Source organism: Miniopterus natalensis, chromosome 1 (genome assembly GCF_054644295.1).
Source record: "Miniopterus natalensis isolate mMinNat1 chromosome 1, mMinNat1.hap1, whole genome shotgun sequence".
NCBI classification, from domain to species: Eukaryota; Metazoa; Chordata; class Mammalia; order Chiroptera; family Miniopteridae; genus Miniopterus; species Miniopterus natalensis.
In genome coordinates, this window is record NC_142081.1 from 58,111,783 (window position 1) to 58,130,284 (window position 18,502).

At 38.7% G+C, this 18,502-nt stretch overlaps 1 protein-coding gene and 1 non-coding gene across 3 annotated transcripts in view; both read right to left on the minus strand.

Moving 5' to 3' along the window:
* Window positions 1–18,502, minus strand: part of STARD9 (StAR related lipid transfer domain containing 9) — a 101,933-nt gene that overhangs the window by 47,839 nt on the left and 35,592 nt on the right. For both annotated transcript variants that reach the window (XM_016212304.2, XM_087822090.1), the window contains exons 4-9: window positions 10,378–10,494; window positions 9,206–9,238; window positions 9,059–9,120; window positions 6,962–7,074; window positions 4,085–4,154; window positions 3,232–3,304 (exon numbers count right to left, since the gene is read on the minus strand). In XM_016212304.2, the coding sequence (XP_016067790.2) occupies window positions 3,232–3,304; window positions 4,085–4,154; window positions 6,962–7,074; window positions 9,059–9,120; window positions 9,206–9,238; window positions 10,378–10,494 (468 nt within the window). The remainder of the gene's footprint in view (window positions 1–3,231; window positions 3,305–4,084; window positions 4,155–6,961; window positions 7,075–9,058; window positions 9,121–9,205; window positions 9,239–10,377; window positions 10,495–18,502) is intronic.
* Window positions 14,891–14,963, minus strand: LOC148094146 (small nucleolar RNA SNORD69). The gene has a single exon (XR_015716541.1). It is a non-coding gene; the product is annotated as a small nucleolar RNA SNORD69 (small nucleolar RNA).

Here is an 18,502-nt window from a genome sequence, read left to right on the forward strand (position 1 = left end):
ATATGTGTCGGTCTATTTTCGACTCTATTCTGTCTGTTCCATTAATCTATTTTAATGTTAATACCACACTATCTTGATTACTTTAGTTTCATGCAGTATATGGTTTATCCTGGAGAATGTTCTATATGCACTTGGAAATAAGTGTTCTATAGATGTTAACGGTAGTATTATTTAAATATAAGGTCACATTGGTTGATAATGTTGCTCAAATCTATATGCTTGATTTCTGTCTAGTTGTCCTACCAATTATTGAAAGTGGGGTATTGAAATTTCCAACTATTGTTACTGAATTGCCTATTTATTTTTCTTTTCAATTATGTCAAGTTTTCCTTTATGTATTTTGGGACTCCATTGTTTGGAGCACATACATTTTATTTTTTTATTTTTTGGAGCACATACATTTTAAATTGTTGTATCTTCTGGATGTATAAACCCTTTATCATTATGAAATGTATGTCTCTAGTATTTGTCTTTAAATGTTTTTGTTTGTTTTTTTGTCTGACATTAATATAGTACTCTAGCTCTCTTATAGTTATTATTTATAAGGTGTGTGTTTTTCTATCCTTTTACTTTCAACTTATCTGTATCTTTGAATCTAAGGAGTGTTTCTTGTAGACAGCATATAGTTGGGTCTTTTTTACCTAGTCTGATAATTTGTACCCTCATCCATTCACACTTTGTGTGTTCAGAATTATATCTGTTGTTTTCTATTTATTTTCTATATGTCTCATGATGTTTTGTTTTTGTGTTCCTCCTTTTCCACCTTCTGTGTGTTAAAAAAGTATTTTAATTTCTGCTGATTTTTAAATTATAATTTTGAGCTACTCTTAGTGCTACTTAGGCTACTTCCTGCTCTACAGATCAGAATATGCATCTTAACCTACCATGACTGACTTCAAAATAATACTAACTTAATTCCTATAGAATATAGAAATCTTTACTCCATTTTTTTCCTCCTTACTCCTTTATGCTATTAGTCACATATATGACAATGCATACATATGATGTGCAACAACACAACATTATATCACTGTTTTATAAAATTTTGTTCTTTTAATGACATTAGAGGAAATGAGAAAGAATATATCACTTTATTTTAGTCTGAAAGATTTCCTTTAGTGTTCTTGTAACAGAGCTGCTAGCAAGAATACTGGCTTTTTTTTTTTTTTTCAGTTTAGGAATGTTTTATTTCATCTTCACTTTTGAAAGCTAGTTTTGCTGCATAGATAAATCTTGATTCACACGTGTTTTTCTCATCACTCTGTTTTCTGGGGTCCAATCTTTCTGATGAGAAGTCAGCCATTAATCATGTAATTGTTCTGTAAATAAGGAGTCCTTTTTCTCCAGCTGTTTTCAAGAGTTTCTCTTTCTCATTCAACAGTTTGACTATGATGTGTCTGGGTATGGCTCTGTGTTTATTTTACTTGGAGTTCCTAAGCATCTTAGATGTGAAGATTAATCTGGGGAATTTTTTCAGCCATTATATTTCAAAATTTTCTTAAGACTATTCTTTTTTCTCTCTTTCTGGAATTCCCATTACACTTATGTTGGGAGACTTTTGTTCCACACGTCTGAGTGGCTCTGTTCATTTTTCTTCAACTTTTACTTGTCTTATTCAAATTGGATGATTTCTATTGGTCTGTCTTCAAGTTTACTAATTCTTCTGCCATCTCAAATCTGCTACTGAGTTCCACTAGTAAACTTTTCATTTCAATTATTATACATTTCAATTCTAGAATTGCCATTTAAAAAAATAATCTATATCATTTTAGTGCAATTTCTTACAGTCATTGTCATCACGCTTTCCTTTAATTCTTAAAATGGTTTCCTTTAGTTCTTTAAACATATTTGTATTAGCTGCTTTGGGGCTGTTGTATGCTAAATCCAATATATGGAGCACTTAGAATCAGTTTTTAATGACTGGTTTTTTTTTCTTTAGCATGGATCATACTTTCTTGTTTGTTTTTCCATGTCTAATAATTTTTGGTTGAACTCTAGATATTTTAGATAATGTATTGTAACAATTTTGGATTCTAATTTTTTCCTGTTTAGGGTGATAGTGGTGGTTGTTCTGTTTGGTAACTTGCCTGGTCTAAATCTTTAAAATCTGTGTCCCCACAATATGCAGCCAAAGCAGTCTCTGTAGTTTTTCCCCATAGTTGTTTTTAATTTCAAGGTTGGCTTCTCAGGGACCACCCTGTGTCTGCATAGCTTAGCGTTCAGCCAAAGATTGGTCAGAAGTTGTAATCAAATATCTTCAGCCAATAAGACTTCTATTCTCCATTGATGGATCTATGTGTGGGCTAGGGAATAAATTAAAAGCTCAGGCAGTTTTTAAGTTTACCCAGCATTCAATTCACTAGGCACAGGGCCCTCTGTGTCTCCTCTGAACATATGTGCAGATTCTGCCAGTCAGGACTGTGTGGCTGGCTTGAGTCCACTTAGTCTCTGCTATGTGTATGCAGTTTCAGTTCCTCAGGATATGTGAGGATCTTATCACAGCCCCTATGGCTGTATCATCTCTCAGAACTCATTAAACCCCCAGATAGTCTACCAATTCATTTCGTGCCTGAAACAGACCCACAATCTCAGGCTGATGGAGCCACTGGTCCTCCTTGTTCACTTACCACTGAGATCACCACTTTAACTGACAATGCTCCAAATCAACACCTCTGGCAGTGGCAGCAACAAAACTGCTGTTTTTCAGAACCTTCCCTCCCCTGATTGAACTACCTCATTCACAGAGATTGGGGTGTGTGTAGGGATGGGAGCAACCCAAGACAATACACCATACATCTCAGCTGTTCTTACTTGAAATTCAGTAGTTTTTTTGAATATATGTTTCTCAGTTTATTATATATGTCTGTGGTCTATTTTCAGAATAGAGAAATGGTTGTTTTTGACAGTTTTGTCCAGCTTTATAGCTGCTTTTCGGGGACAGGATTTGTTGACCTCCTCATTACATCATAATAGAAGTGAATCTTCTACTCTTTCATTTTAATGCTTATTTTCATTTCGATCTTGCTTTCTGTTTTAAATGCCCATACTGATCACATATATATGAAAGTGCTTTGAAATGTTAAAAGTAAAATATAAGGAGAACCTATTTTGATTAGTCTTATTAAATGTCTCTACCCTTTCTAGGTATACAGCTTAACAGACTTGTAACAGGAAGAAGTCAAAAGGGACTAGGAGAGGAAGAAATCTAACCAAATACAAGAGGTAACCAACCTGTGTATAGTGGATAGTGAAGATGGCATGGGATCTGCTGCTGGCCTCATGAACATGGGTAGCTGCTGTGATTCTATGTATACAAGGCAAGACAATTAGGACGAGGATTGTTTATGCACGGTTTATGCATGGCTGAGGATCCATGGGGAACACAAGAAATGCTAATGCTGAGGTTTACAGATGAGAATTATAAAACATCCATATTTAGTCCAGTATACTTAGGAGAGTGGTCCAATGAGGGCGGGAGGAGAGTCCTAGATACTGATTTATGAGAATAAACGGGAATGTATCTTCATATTAAACTACATTAGGACTTTTTTTTTAAGCAACAGAAACAAAAATCGCAGTTCAAAAGGGTAATACTGAAGAGTGCTCGACCTGGAAGAATATCCCCAAGACAGATCCATTAAATAATACCAGGGGAGGTAAAGAACTTGCTGGAGAAGAAGCCTCAAAGATAGAGAAAGTTATGACAAAACAGAGAAGATTAATCTTATAGTGCCAGAAAGACCTTTGAAAGGAGATCTTGAGTTATGTCAAGGTCATGCTTAAGCCAGATGAAATTCAGTCTCCCTAAGAAATTCATTCCAATGTTAAGTCAGGAGAGCATTCCCTTTATCTAAATCGAAGTCAGTCATTCTTCAATTTAAGAACATCTCATTACTAGGGAGAAGAGCACTAAATCTTGTCACTGCACCTGCCTGTGGGTACATTACTGTTCCGAGAAAGGCCTCCTGATTATGAATGTAGGGAGTCGCAGAGATGGATGTCGTCACACATGCCAAAGCGGGATGAGAACACAGGACTGAAGAATGGAGCTCAAAACGATGATAGGAACAAACAAATCTGTTACCTGTTTGCTACTCCCTCCTCCAAGAGTTGAATTACTTGCTTATAGCTGGTAACTACATGTTGAGATAAACCTATCAGATTTGTGAAGGAGAAAAAAATTAAATAAAAATTTTGATAAAGTTTAACCTTTTCCTGTTGGTCTTTAAATTTATCATTTCTATATTATATTATTTAGTAGACATGGGGGAACTTGCTGAATCATTCAGATAATAAATTAAATCAACAAATATTAATTGGAAGCCTACTGGTAAGCATAGTGATAGGCTCTGGAAACACAGGTCTCTGCCCTCACAGAGATTTTAATCTAAGACTAATTCATATAGTTGTTACGCCAACAACAACCAACCAATAACAACAAAACCCCTTACAATTTCGCTATGTAGGTTATGAAAAAAGTTTCATATACTACTTCATTTGGCCCTCACTAAATTCCTGAAGTATAGAGGAGCTATCTCCCCACAATATGACAGACTCAGTCTGTCATACAAAAAATACAGTAGACATGTCCCTATCTTCTCACAGTTTACAGTGATGAGAAGTTATATTATACATGACAATCTGGACAAGAGCCACGGGAGTAGGATAATAAATGGTCAGGAAATCAGAGAAATGGTCAGGACAGGTTCCACGAAGGAAGTGAGACTTAAATTTGGCCACTGTAGGATGGGGAAGATTTAGATAGGTGAAGAGTTCCCTGAGGACAAGAAAGTAAATTTTTATGACTGGTTACTGGCCAAATCAAAAAGGGTCTTCATAACTATGCTAGTGAATCTCTATATACACAGGCTCATTGATGAGTACAATTATGCTAAAAAGTAACAAAGTAATTTGAACACCTACTAAAGTTTTTTTTTGTATTAAAGAATTATTGTTATTATTTAGATGTGATACTAGCTTTGTGGTTATGTTTTCTTTAAAAACATTCCTTATCTTTTAGGGCTACATACTAAAATACTTACAAATGAATTGATGTGACATCTGGAATTTGCTTCAAAATAATATAGGATGGGAAAAGTAGACAGGAATGTGTACAGAGAAGAACTGGCCAAGGGTTAACGGTTATGTCACTGGGTAGTGGATATATGGGGGTTCATTACAGTCTGTCTACTTTTGTGTATGTTCAAAATTCTCTATAATAAAGTTTTTTAAATGTAAGCAAGGATGGACACCTTCTGCTTTTGGTAATAATATAAACCAAGCCTTTCACTGAAGACTATTTTAAAAAGCTGGACATGGGAATATTTCCAAAGGAAAAAATTAAAACATTAACTCAAAAAGGTATCTGCACCTCCACGTTCACAACAGCATTATTTACAATAGCCAAGATGTGGAAACCACCAAAGTGTCCATCAAATGGATGAATGGATAACTAAGTTGCGGTACATATATATGATGTACACATATATATGTATATATATTTACACACACACACACACAGTGTATGTACACACACACACACACACACACACACACACACAGTGGAATATTATTCAGTAATTAAAAAACAACAACGAGGAAATCCTGCCATTTGCAACAACATGGATGGGCCTTGAGGGCATTATGTTAACTGAAACAAGTCAGACAAAGACAAATACTGTATGAACTCACTTATATGTGAAATCTAAAAATACACACCAAACTCACAGAAAGAGGTCAGATGTGTGATTACCAGAGATGGAGGCAGGGGCAGAGAATTGAAGGAAGGTAGTCAAAAGGTACAAACTTCCAGTTGTAATTAAGTACCAGGGATGTAATAATGCACAACATGACATCTATAGATAACACTGTTGTGATATATATATATGAAAGTTAACAGAGTAAATCCTAAGAGTCCTCATCACAAGGAGAAAAATTTTTTGTTTTTTCTTTTTATTGTATCTATATGAGATGATGGATGTTAACTTTTTGTGGCAATCACTTCACAATATGTATAAGTCAAACCATTATGCTGTACACCTTAAATTTATATAGTGATGTATATCAATTATATCTCAATAAAACTGGGAAGATTTTTTTAAATAAAAGGTCCTGAAACAAACAAAGAGCTGAATGAAACAGGAAGGACATCAGCTTGAAGGCACAGAGGGATAAGCAGATAGTAAAAAAATTTCCAGGCCACCTATTGGAGGAAGATGGAAGCCCAGAAAGATAAGGCTAGCATCTGGGACAAAGGAAACCCCAACTGGCTCCCAACAAAGTAAATGGTACCAAACACCAAATATCGTGTGTGAAGAGGAAACAGCTCAGACCCTGCCCTGTGTCTGACATCTCCCCATCTCCCTATCACCATCAGTGGAAGAGAAAGTACCCTAAAAAGAAGAATGGCCTAGAAACCAGTCTAGGCCCTGTTAGATCTGGCACCACAGACCCAACCTTTTCCCCCTCATTCACCATGTTTCAGACACACTGACCTCCTGAAACCACCAGCAATTCTTTCAGGGCTCCAGCTCATGCTGTTCCCTCTACCTGAAGCATTCTTCCCCTCACTGCACCACTGTTCACATGACAGGCTCCTGTATCCCCTCAGGGGTCAGCATAAAAGGTTACCTCCTCAGAGAAGTTTTCTTGACTGCCCCATGCAGATGGGTTGCCTACAACACCCAATGCTCCTTTCCATCACTGCATCTATTTATTTTTTCATTAGCCATTATCACAACTTGTAATTAGTGCTTGTTTTCTGACTCACCCCCACAAAATTGTAAGCTTGCCTATGAGGGCAGGACTGTCTTTTCTCTTTATCGGTACATACCCAGTGTCTAGTACAGTAGCTGGTACAGAGTAAATATTCATTATACATTTGTTGAGTGAATTAATGATCATTAGGAGAGTTTCCCTGACTCTGGTTTGGTCTCAGATCTCTAGGACCATAGTGGCTCACCTTGTACATAAGGCCCCATCTCTGGGTGCTCCCTGACCCGCAGGGTATAAGACTTTTTTTGATCAGGTGGCTTCAGCAGATCCCTCACTCGTTCATTATAGATTTCTAGAAAACTAGAGACATGCAAAGAGACACAGTTAGATTTTGGAAAATGGCAACATGATTAGATTTTCAAGTAAGTAGGAAAACACCTACAGTCAGAAGGTCCAAGTTCTTGTTCTAGTTCCATCTCTGATACTCCAAGACCTTGATCAAGCCAGGGATCCCCCTTGAGTCTCTTTCTACATGTGTACAATAGGGTTTTTAGCACTGGATATCAACACCTCAGTTTTAGGTTTAGCACATTTTAGCACAGCGTCAGTACTGATTCACAATTTGCCTTCAGGAGGCTATTTCAGCATCGTTTTAGTGTATGCTGTCATCAAACTGTGCCTTGATGAGACCATCACAGCACAGAGTCCACAAGCTTGTTTGCTGAAGTGGTTTTCAAATGTGTTCTCTGAGCTCTCTTATTCTTTGAAGGCATCTCAAGGGTCACTGGTGAGCAATGAAGGAAGCTAAGGAATAAGGTTTTGGCCCCCACCCTAATTTAAGTAGGACAATTCTAATTTTATCTGTTTTATATACCAGGATTCTGCTTAGGATATACTCTATCTTATAGGAATCTACTGGCATTTTAGTCCTTTTAAAAATAATAACAGCTGCCCAGTGTGGTTCAGTAGTTGAGCATCAACCTATGATCCAGGAGATTGCAGTTTGATTCCAGGTCAGGGCACATGCAGGGGTTGGGGCTCGATCCCCAGCAGGGGGTGTGAAGGAGGCAGTCCATCGATGACTCTCTCATCATTGATGTTTCTCTCTCTCTCCCCCTCTCCCTTCCTCTCTCTGAAATTAATAAAAAATATATATAAAAAAATAAAATCAGTAAAAATTTTGATATAAAAGAAAGCAGACTTCCACAGAAAAGTCTTCACCAGAACACAGATGCTTGCCTATGGAATCAGCAGTCAGAAAAAATGGCTCCAACTCAAAGCTGAACTCCATGCACACACTTCTTATAAATTATTTCTCCTTAACCTTCTCATATTTAGACATAAAAACCCTAGATGTCTCTTAGAATAGTGGTTCTCAGATATCATGGACAATAAAACATTTAATATACATGTATATGTTTATACACACACACATACACAAACACATGAGTTTGCAAATTTTTACTTTGCAAGCTTAAAAAATGTAAAAATAATGTTCATAATCATTTAATTTTTCTAAATGGACATTTACTCTTTTGGAGGTGATAAAAATGTTCTGGAATAGATGATGATGATGGCTGGACAACCTTATAAATATCAGGAAAAAATCACTGAATTGTATACTTTAAAAGCATGAATTTTAGCCCTGGCAGGTGTGGCTCAGTTGGTTGAGCGGCATCCCATGTACCCAAAGGTCGCCGGTTTGATTCCCTGATTCCCGTCAGGGCACATGATGGGGTTGTGGGCTTGATCCCCAGTAGGGGGTGTCCAGGAGACAACACATTGATGCCTCTCTCTCTCCCTCTTCTGTCCTCTCTAAAATCAATAAAAACATATTAAATAAATAAAGCATGAATTTTATGGTTTAAAATTATGTCTCTCTCTTTTTTTAAAGGACACTGAACACATACACAAAAAAGGATACAGAGAATCTAAGGGCAATTGGTAACCTTCTGCCAACATTTTCACTACAGACTGGTTAAAACTCCATCTTGGAGTAACCAGCATAGTCTGGGAACTAGAGTTTGGGAACAACTAACCTGGAGAACAACACAGTAGGGGGCTGGAGAAGAAATTCTAAAAGCTAGTATGAAGCTGTACAGAGAGTGAAGCCAGGGCAAACTGGCACAAAGGAGACACCTGCTTGTAAGCCTGAGGATAGGAATTAAGTCTTCTACGACTCAAAGAAAGTATGTTTCTCATCTCCCTATACTGCAAGATATTTCTGCTATGGCTTTTCCCCATTCTTCTGGATGACTCTGGAAGCAAAGAGAACAGCTGAACATGACAGAATTTGGAGTGGAAATAGAAGCACTTTAGGCCCCAGAGCCTGGTAGGTTCTTACCTTACTTTTATCCTACAGGAGGAAGGGAGTGGAGCACAGTCTTCCTCCCGGATGAAGAGACCCTGCATAAACCAGAGGGTTGGAATTTCACTGGAGTGTACAAAGGAGACCTACTTTGAGAGGATCCAGTCAAAAGAGAGTCTATACCTCACATATCCGTGGCGTCAGCCCAACAGAGGCCTGGAAAACAGAAGAAAGGAAAGTACTGCTGTTCACTCACGGTGATGCTCTCACCCCGACACCCAGGAACTGTCCTCAGTGGGGGGGAGGGGAGAGCAGGCACATGGGCTCCCTGTACTAGCCTCTTCACTTTAGGGAGTTTCACTGGCTATATGCAGAAGCCTCTATTCGCCAGTGCTCTCAGGAGACACTCCTGGGAGGAATGCACCAGATGAAAGGCTGATCACCACCACAAGAAGGAAGAGAGAAGGTAGCAAACCCAGATAACTGCTTCTGTGAAATGGAATTTCATCCTTCTTGGATAAACCCAGTTTACCATGGTGGTTCCTCCCAGAACCTACCTCCTGTTTCTGCACACACAGGAGAATTAGAGTACAATGGTGTTCAAAATACACATTTAGAGAGAAGTAGCTTCCCTTTTTATCTTGGATCCAGTGCTAACCTGTACTCAGGTTAAAGGCTTTATACCTCTGCTTTAATGAGCATTTTCTTCTTTTAATTTCAAATATATAAAATCACACTAAACATGGACATAGTGAGCATGAGCTGGGCCCAAACAGCAAGGATAATCTTTCAGGAGGAATAGTTTTCTAGAGAATATCCCTGTGTAGTGCTATTTGTCACTGTTCCACCAGTTCATCTCACCAGGGGACTTCTAACCCCAAAATAAAGAGGTATTCTTAAGGAACTCTACCCTTCTAATTTTCCATGATAAAGAAGGCTCTTATAAATCCTACACACTATTGCAAGCTCCCATCCCAGTAACTGATTCTCCTACTTCTTCCTAACACTCAGGTCTAACACACATAGCCTCATTTCTGTTCAGCCCCAGCCAGCAATTAACACTCAGTCTGGGTCTTATGATACGAGAAATTCAGAAGGACTGACAAGGTCTGCTTCATCAAAGGGAGTTGTAAAATTCTAAGGTTCTTCAGGGTTTAGTAGAGCTAATGATTCAAAGTTTATCCTTCAATTAAAGTGCTTAGAAACCCATTCTTAATACAGTAGAGGGTCCATTAAATCTTGTTAAAGTTTACTGACTATGAAATTCACATTCTCTTTCTCAGTGGCAAGGACAATGCAAGATTCAGGCTTGTTGTGCCATTGGGAAGATATCTCATTCCAATACCAATACTCACTGGGGTCCCCAACATGGTGTATGTCTTCCCAGAGCCTGTCTGTCCATAGGCAAAAAGGCAGATGTTATAGCCTTTAGCAGCTCCAGACAGTACTTCAGTCCCCAAATCCTGAAACACCTGTAATAACACAAGTAAAGAGCATGTCACTGTGTCCTTTTCCTATAGCAGATTTAGAATTATTTTTTAATCTAAAAATTTTACACAATGTTTCAAACATACATAACTATAAATTCTCCACCATTTCACAAGAATCAATTCAGTTTCAGAAAAAGATTGCCAAGGAAAATTCATTCATTCATTCAAATACTTTTAAAAGTTCTTACCATATGCTGGGCACAATGATAGATGTTAAAGTTACAAAATTTATACAGTCTCTAATCTTAAGGCAAAGAAAGGAAAAGACATGCAAGCAAATTACTGAAGAAAGACCATGTGCATTAATACTTTTTCCTTCCCATTACAAGAAAATGTTTCATATAGTTAATCAGGTAAAGCTATAATGAAATATTTCCCAGAACATATACAAATTCAGGATCTCAATACACCACAGTGAGGATCAGTTAAACCCAGAAATCAGGGAGGAGTTTTCCCTATGGATCTCTTTTCTGTATGCTCTCTCCTTAGTTTGATCCTAACAGCTCACTGGTTCTGCTGGTCACTCATCTCTGTGGTGGTCAGCTTTATTGAGTCAGAAACAGCAGAGGTCTTTATGTGAAAACCCATATAGAGTATTTTGTGTAGCACCTGAAAGTTCTGTTGGATGCTGTAGGCAGACCCTGGTGTCAAGAAAAAACAGCCTGGCTCACAGGGAACACAGAGCTTCCCAGTTCAACCAGTCCTCAGCAGGGTGCCACATGGACATCCCCATCCTATGGTTGTATGATGGACATATACCCCTTGAATTATTGTTGCTCAGAATTCAAATACTCTTCCTATTTGGAGGAAGTCTCTGATTTTGTGAGTCTTGGTGGGAAGCAAGGTCCAACCCTCCATGACAGAAAACAGGCAGGCCAGAGACTCCTTTCTACCTCCTGGCAGCCAGAACAACAAGTTAAATAAGGCTCACCAAACTAGGTGTTCCAACTTGGATTTTGAAAGAATGACGCAAAAACGAAGGAATAGTGGGTAAATTCTCCATGGTGGAATCAAGAGCCCAACAGCACTGCATCTTGAACAAATAGTAGTACAAGTGCCAAGTATGGTGACTACATCACACGAGTCTGTGGTATGGCTTTGCCTGGCTTCCCTGCTACCTAGGATCCTGTGGTTTCCTATCCATTTTTTCAACTTTTTCTTTAATTCTGTGAACGACCTGATATGGTTCTAAATTGGAATGTGGCTTTCACACTTCATAGCTGTGTGATCCTGAGCAAGTTACTTAAAATTTGTAAGCCTCAGTTTCTTTAGCTGTGAAGTGGATATTTTGTATCTCTATCACAGGTTTGTTATAAAGATTAAGTGAGCTAATACACATAACCAGGGGCAACAGGACAAAGAAGTTGCTGGCTCAAGACTACACTACTTTGGTTCTATGTTTTAGCAGCTGCAGTTAGGCTTCTGGACAGTGAACTATTTGTTTTGTTTGTTCATTTTCAATGTTTCTAATATTCAGATATAGGGCCAAAAAAAAACAACACAACAGGTATAGGGCCAAAAGAACCCACGGTGTGGTGAAATATTGAAGCCTTGTACCATCTCTACCCCCCAATTTCCCTCCCAGCTCTGCATTTCTCCCTCCCCATTCATTCACTCCTATATTAGCAAAGCTAGGGATCTGGCAGGGTTCTCTTTGACTCCTGACATCTGTCTGGGTTACATTCCCAGGGATTGAAGGAAGGGTTGTTTCTCTTCATCAGACCATTTGAGTTGGCTGTCATCCATTTACTAATTGGAAAACGCTCCACAAAACTCAACCTTTCTTTCTAGTGCCCCAGTAGGAAGTGGGAACAGAGGTGCAGACAGAGACAGCCCACATCTAGTCCAAACGCTCTTTCTTCTCACCATTTACACACAGTTCAGCAGGGTGAGCTCAGTGGATTGTGAAGGAAACAACAAAATGTTACTTTGTCCATGTCTTTATCCAAATTCAAATAATTGCCTGGAGGTTTTATGAAAAACATCTTTGAAGATACCATTTTTACTCAACAGTAAAAGATGTCAACAGGCAAACCCAGTAGACTCCAAACCCGGAATTAGTGTAAACTGTTAAGATATAGCTACCATTCTGCAAGAACTGGGATGCTTAGCTCAACATAAGTTCCAGGAAAAAGCACAGCCCTAGATAGAGTACTACAGGGCCAGCTGATACCATGGTCTACTCTCACTATGATAATATAATAAAGCAGATGGAAAAAGCTCAGTGTGAATACCAAGAACAGACTGAAAGCTAAAACAAGTCACCAACAGGTAACCTAAAGATAGAGGGTCCAGTTCAGGAGGAGAGGTGGGCAGCGTCAATTTTTTCTCTGGAGTATAAGTAGAAGAAAGTGTTCAATAGACATATTAACTGTATGTAATGGAGTACTTCCACGCTTTTAAGTACTAACTACATAGGGGACAACCCACCAAGTGCTGTTGTATGGGGACTCCCAACATCTGAAGCCAAAACCAAAAGCCCTGCCAATACCCATTTCCTAAGGGCAACTGAATCCAGGAATCAGAATTTTTTTAAAAAGTAAGTTCCCAAAAGAATGAGAAGACAAGCCACATATTGGGAGAAAATATTTGCAAAGGACTCATCTGATAAAGGACTGCTATCCAAAATATACAAAGAACTCTTAAAACTCAACAATTAGAAAATGAACAACCCAATTATAATATGTGCAAAAGAGCTCAACAGATATGTCACAAAAGATATACAGATGACAAATAAGTATATTAAAGATGTTCAACATCATATGTCATTAGAGTTGCAAATTAAAACAAGGAGATAACGCTGCCACATATTTATTAGAATGACCAAAATCCAACACACTAGCAACACCAAATGTTGACATGGATGGACAGCAACAGAAACTCTCATGCATTGCTGGTGGGAATGGAACAGTCACTTTGGAAGGCTGTTTAGCAGGGTTTTTTAACACAAAACTAAACATGCTCGCCCTGACTGGGCGGCTCAGTTGGCTGGAGTATTGTCCCATATACCAAAAGGCTGTGGGTTCAAATCCTGGTCAGGGCGAGTACCTAGGTTGCCAGTTCAATCCACAATCTGTGCATACAGGAAGCAACCGATTGATGTTTCTCTCTCACAACCATGTTTCACTCTCTCTCTTTCCTCTCTCTCTCTCTCCTTCTCTCTCTAAAATCAATAAAAACATAACCTCAGGTGAGGATTTAAAAAAAAAAAAGCTAAACATATTCTTATCATACAATCCATCAATTGCACCCTTTGATATTTATCCCACGGAGTTAAAAATTTAAGTCCACACAAAAACCTGCACACTTAGCATAATATTCTCCAGGTCCATCCATACTGTCTCAAAGGGTATAAAATTCAAAAAAATAAAATTAAAAAAAAAAAAAAAGACAAGGAATTTCCATAAACCATAAAATTCTTAAGCAGAAAATGAGGTGATGGTATAGTCACATACTTTTTCTTTTAAGCAAAAGCTGACCTATAATAAAAACCTTCTCTTTTTTGCTAAAAAACACAACAAAAAAACAAAAACCTGCACACGATGTTTACAGCACCTTTCTTCATAACTGCTGAAACTTGGGAGCAACCGAGATGTTCTTCACTAAGTGAATGGATAAATAAGTGGTGTTACATTCAGACAATGGAATATCCAGTGCTAAAAGAAAGGAGCTATCAAGCCATGGAGTAACCTTAAATGCATATTACTAAGTGAAAGAAACCAATCTGAGAAAGCTATATACTGTATGATTCCAAGTATATGACATTTTGGAAAAGGCAAAACTATGGAGACAGTAAAAAGATCAGTGATTGGCAGGGGGAGGGTGGTATGGTAAGTGGAGCACAGAGGAATTTTTAGGGCAGTGAAACTATTCTATATGATACTATATGTTGTATACATGTCATTATACATTTGTCAAACCCACAGAATGTACAAAACCAAAAATGAACCCTAATGTAAACTATGAACATCGGGTGATGATGTGTCAATCAATGTAGGTTCATGGACTGTAACAAATGTACCACTCTAGTGTGAGATGTTGGCAGCTGGAAGGCAGACGGTAAATGAGATCTCTCTGTACTTTATACTCAGTTTTGTGGTAAATCTAAAACTGCTATAACAAATAAAGCCTATTTTTAAAAAGATCAACATAATAAATCTTAAAGGATATCCTGCCTCAATATCAGCAACATTATCAGACATACCCTTCTTGAAAACAGCTAGAATCAACTATACCACTGAAGATTTCATGACGGTTTAAAGTATAATAGCCACCTGTATTTTCCTAAAGACATTTTTCACTGATAGATTCTTTTATTTTCTGGAATAAGAGATGGTAATTGATGAGGGTATTAGCATATCTGGAGGACAGGAGACAGAACACGAAGCTCAGGGTTGGAGTGAACAAACTCAGCATAGTCCGTCAGATCCAGTTTATCATCACTTGATGGTAGATTTTATTTGTTTTCAGTAGTCCTGCAGTTCTTTCTATTATACATTATGCTCTCCAAACTCCAAGTAGACTCATAACAAAAAAATCTGCGACTACAATTTAAGATGAAAAAGTGTTCAAAACAATGAAATAAATACTGATTCCAAATACAGGTTTCAGAAGTTGTTGAATGAGTGAGAAGTAGGAGGGGCATTTCAACTGCTGCAAACTATTCAAACATATGTCTTCACCAACGCTGTTACTTAGAAAACCTCAAGTAACCCAGAGTTGTACTTACACATATCATCACACAGAGATGCTGAGGTAAGGTTGATACTATTTGTGGCTCTATTGACCCATCCTCTCTCCAAACTTGTGGTAGAATATATAGAAAAGTAGGGTTCTGGGTCTACAATTTGAAGAGAGAGCATTCATATAAAATACATAACATAATGGGGCCTGGAGTTGTGTAAGGGCTTAGAATTATTCCTCTTCTTCTAAACAGCTATATTTAGAGTTTAGTGGTTAGAACACAAGCTTTGGAACTTTCTAGGTTAAAAACCTGGCTCTTTGGGCAAGTTACCTTACCTCAGTTTCTACATCTGTGAAATGGAGATTTTAAAAGTACCTAAAACTCAAAGGGGTTTTGAGAAGATTGTGTTAATACATGTAAAGCCTTTAGAACAATGTTTGACACAAAGTAAGCACTAAAGAAGTGAAAGCTTTTATTGTTATTGCACTTCATTTTTTTCCATTTTTCTGTATAAGGACTCCTCAAAAGAGTTACATCTCTCTCTGGTACCCTCATATATTTTAAGGGGAACCATGTACTTAGTTTGGAAAACAGATATCTGGATACAGATAGCATAGTATTTCCCAACTTCACCTTTTGAACAACTTTTATACCTTCTATCTTATTGAAAATTTATTTCCAAAAAACCTTCACAAACCATTAAAGTAAAATAATAATTAAAACTTTATATCTTGAAGGTTTTGCTAGGGCCTAGGAATTATTCTTCCCCTTTTATAAGAAAATCATGTCACTGAGAGGAAGGTTATCTATCCAACAGAATTCATTAAGTTCTTGGCCCTTAAAATTTTTCCCCCCTGGCTTTTTAAAAAATTGAGGTATACTTCAAGTATACCATATAATGATCCAGTATTTGTATATATTGCAAAATAATCATCACAATAAATAATCCAGTGAACATCCACCACCGTATAATTACAAACTTTTTTCTTGTGATAAGAACCTTCAATATGCACTCTCAATATGCACTCTACTTTCAAATGTGCAACACAGTATTACTAACTATAGTCACCATGCTGTACATTATTCATCCCCAAGACATTTACTTTATAACGAGAAATTTGTTCCTTTTAACCCATACATTTCTATTGTGAAATAAAATTACTACTATAAACTAAGATTTTCACACACAAAAAGAAACTCTTCATCAGATTTTGTAAAGTTACCAAAAGAAATATATATGAGAAAATGTCTTTAAATTCTATGATGTATTCTGTTTAAATGAATTTTAAATATTACTTATCTGTCTTGGTCTATAACTCCATTGTTAAAATAAAAGGATTGTACTAGAAAATACTTTTTTTCTTTTAGTAAAACTTCTACTTAGCACAGTAATAAATACCTTTACTGACAAGAATCAGTATTTGAGTATTCACAGTATTATTCTTATAATGTTTTATTATTTAAATAATATATTAAAAATATAAAAAACCGAGATTTGGAGAAACGAGATGGTGGCGTAGGTAACAGCTGTATCCACACCTCCTACAACCACATCAAAATTACAACTAGAATATAGAACAACAACCGTCACTCAGAACCTCCTGAAATCTAGCTGAACAGAAACCCTACAACCAGGGAACTGAACAAGCATCGAGACCAGTAGGAGGGGCAGAGACGCGGGTGGATTGGGGCTGAATCCCGGGGACTCGGCCACGGTCCCATAACTGATGCTGTGGTTTAAACCCAGGAGGGTTATCTCAGCAGTGGAGGTTTCCCAGGGGAGTGAGGGCCCCCAGCCCAGGGCTACAGGGTTGGGAAGAGACGTCCCCACAACTTCGGGCTGTAAAAACCAGTGGGGACTGTCTCTGAGGGACGTGGAGGGTGCGGGAGGCCCAGGCAGCTCCTCTTAAAGGGCCCGCACATGGACTCACTCAGACGCGCTCCCTCTGAGCCCCAACACTGAGCAGCAGCTTGAAAGGAACCTGGGACACTTGGGAAGGAACTAACCTGCCTGAAATTGGGAGAGAGGCAGAGGGGCAGCTCTCTCCCAGGCAGAGGCCATTGCTCCTTTGGAGAGTCGTCCCCGCACACAGCTGGCAGGCAGGCACCACATTTGAATCACCTGCACCTGATTCACACATTTGACCCCAGCCTGGTGATTCTCGGACACTCCACCCCTCCCCACCTGCAGGCTCATCCAGGCCATTTCCAGGGGCTTTTCTATGCAAGTGGCCTCTCAAGCCTCATGCTTCGGACTTTCAAATCTCTCAAAAAAGCAACAGCGTGCCCCATAGTGCTTGATAAGTTGCCCCAGGCCTGGCAGTAGCAGCAGCCTGCATTGGTTCATAGCTTGGTCTCTCCTGGATACCTCCAAGCCCAGCACAACTGGCAGCCAACTACAGTTTGCTGTGTAGCTCATGCTGGGTGGCCCTGGGCAAGGCACTGGCACAGGCTGACTTTGCACCTCCCAGGAGGCCCCAGAGAAAGTGCACCTGGTGGTCAGACTCGACCATCCTGGATTACAACCCTACCACATCCACGAGTGACACATTCAAGGGGCGCACTTGGTGAACACCAAAGCCCCACTCAAGTAAATCCTGCTCCATAGGGGTGTCTCCAGCACAGCAGCTCTTTGGCTGTAGTTGCAGGTGGTACTCACAGCTGATTGGACGGGGGGGTCAGATCCTCCCAGGGATGCCAACAGCAACCAAGGCTCAACTACAACAGGACCGTGCACACAGCCCACACAGGGGAGCACCTAGGAGGCCCAGCTCAGGTGACTGGGGAGGCTGAGCCACTGGATCCTACAGGACACCTACTACACAAAGCCACTCTACAAATTCCAGGAGACACAGCAGCTCTACCTAACACATAGAAACAAACACCTGGAAGCAGCCAAAATGTGGAGGCAAAGAAACATGTCACAAAGGAAAGAACAGAAGAAATCTCTAGAAGAGGAACTAAATGAAATAGATCCAAACAAGCTAACAGATACAGAGTTCAGAATTTTGTTTATAAGGATACTTAAGCATATTGTTTGGGAAATAACTGAGAAAATCTATAACTATTATAATAAAGTACCAATTTGAAATGAAGGCTACACAAACTGAAATGAAGAATAATTTACAGGGAATCAACAGTAGAGGACACTGAGAATCAAATCAGCAATTTGGAACATGAGGAAACAAAAAATACCCAACCAGAAGAGCAAAAAGAAAAAAGAATACACAAATATGAAGATAGGATAAGGAGCCTCTGGGACAACTTCCAGAGGCCCAACATTCATTCGTATTATTGGGGTGCCAG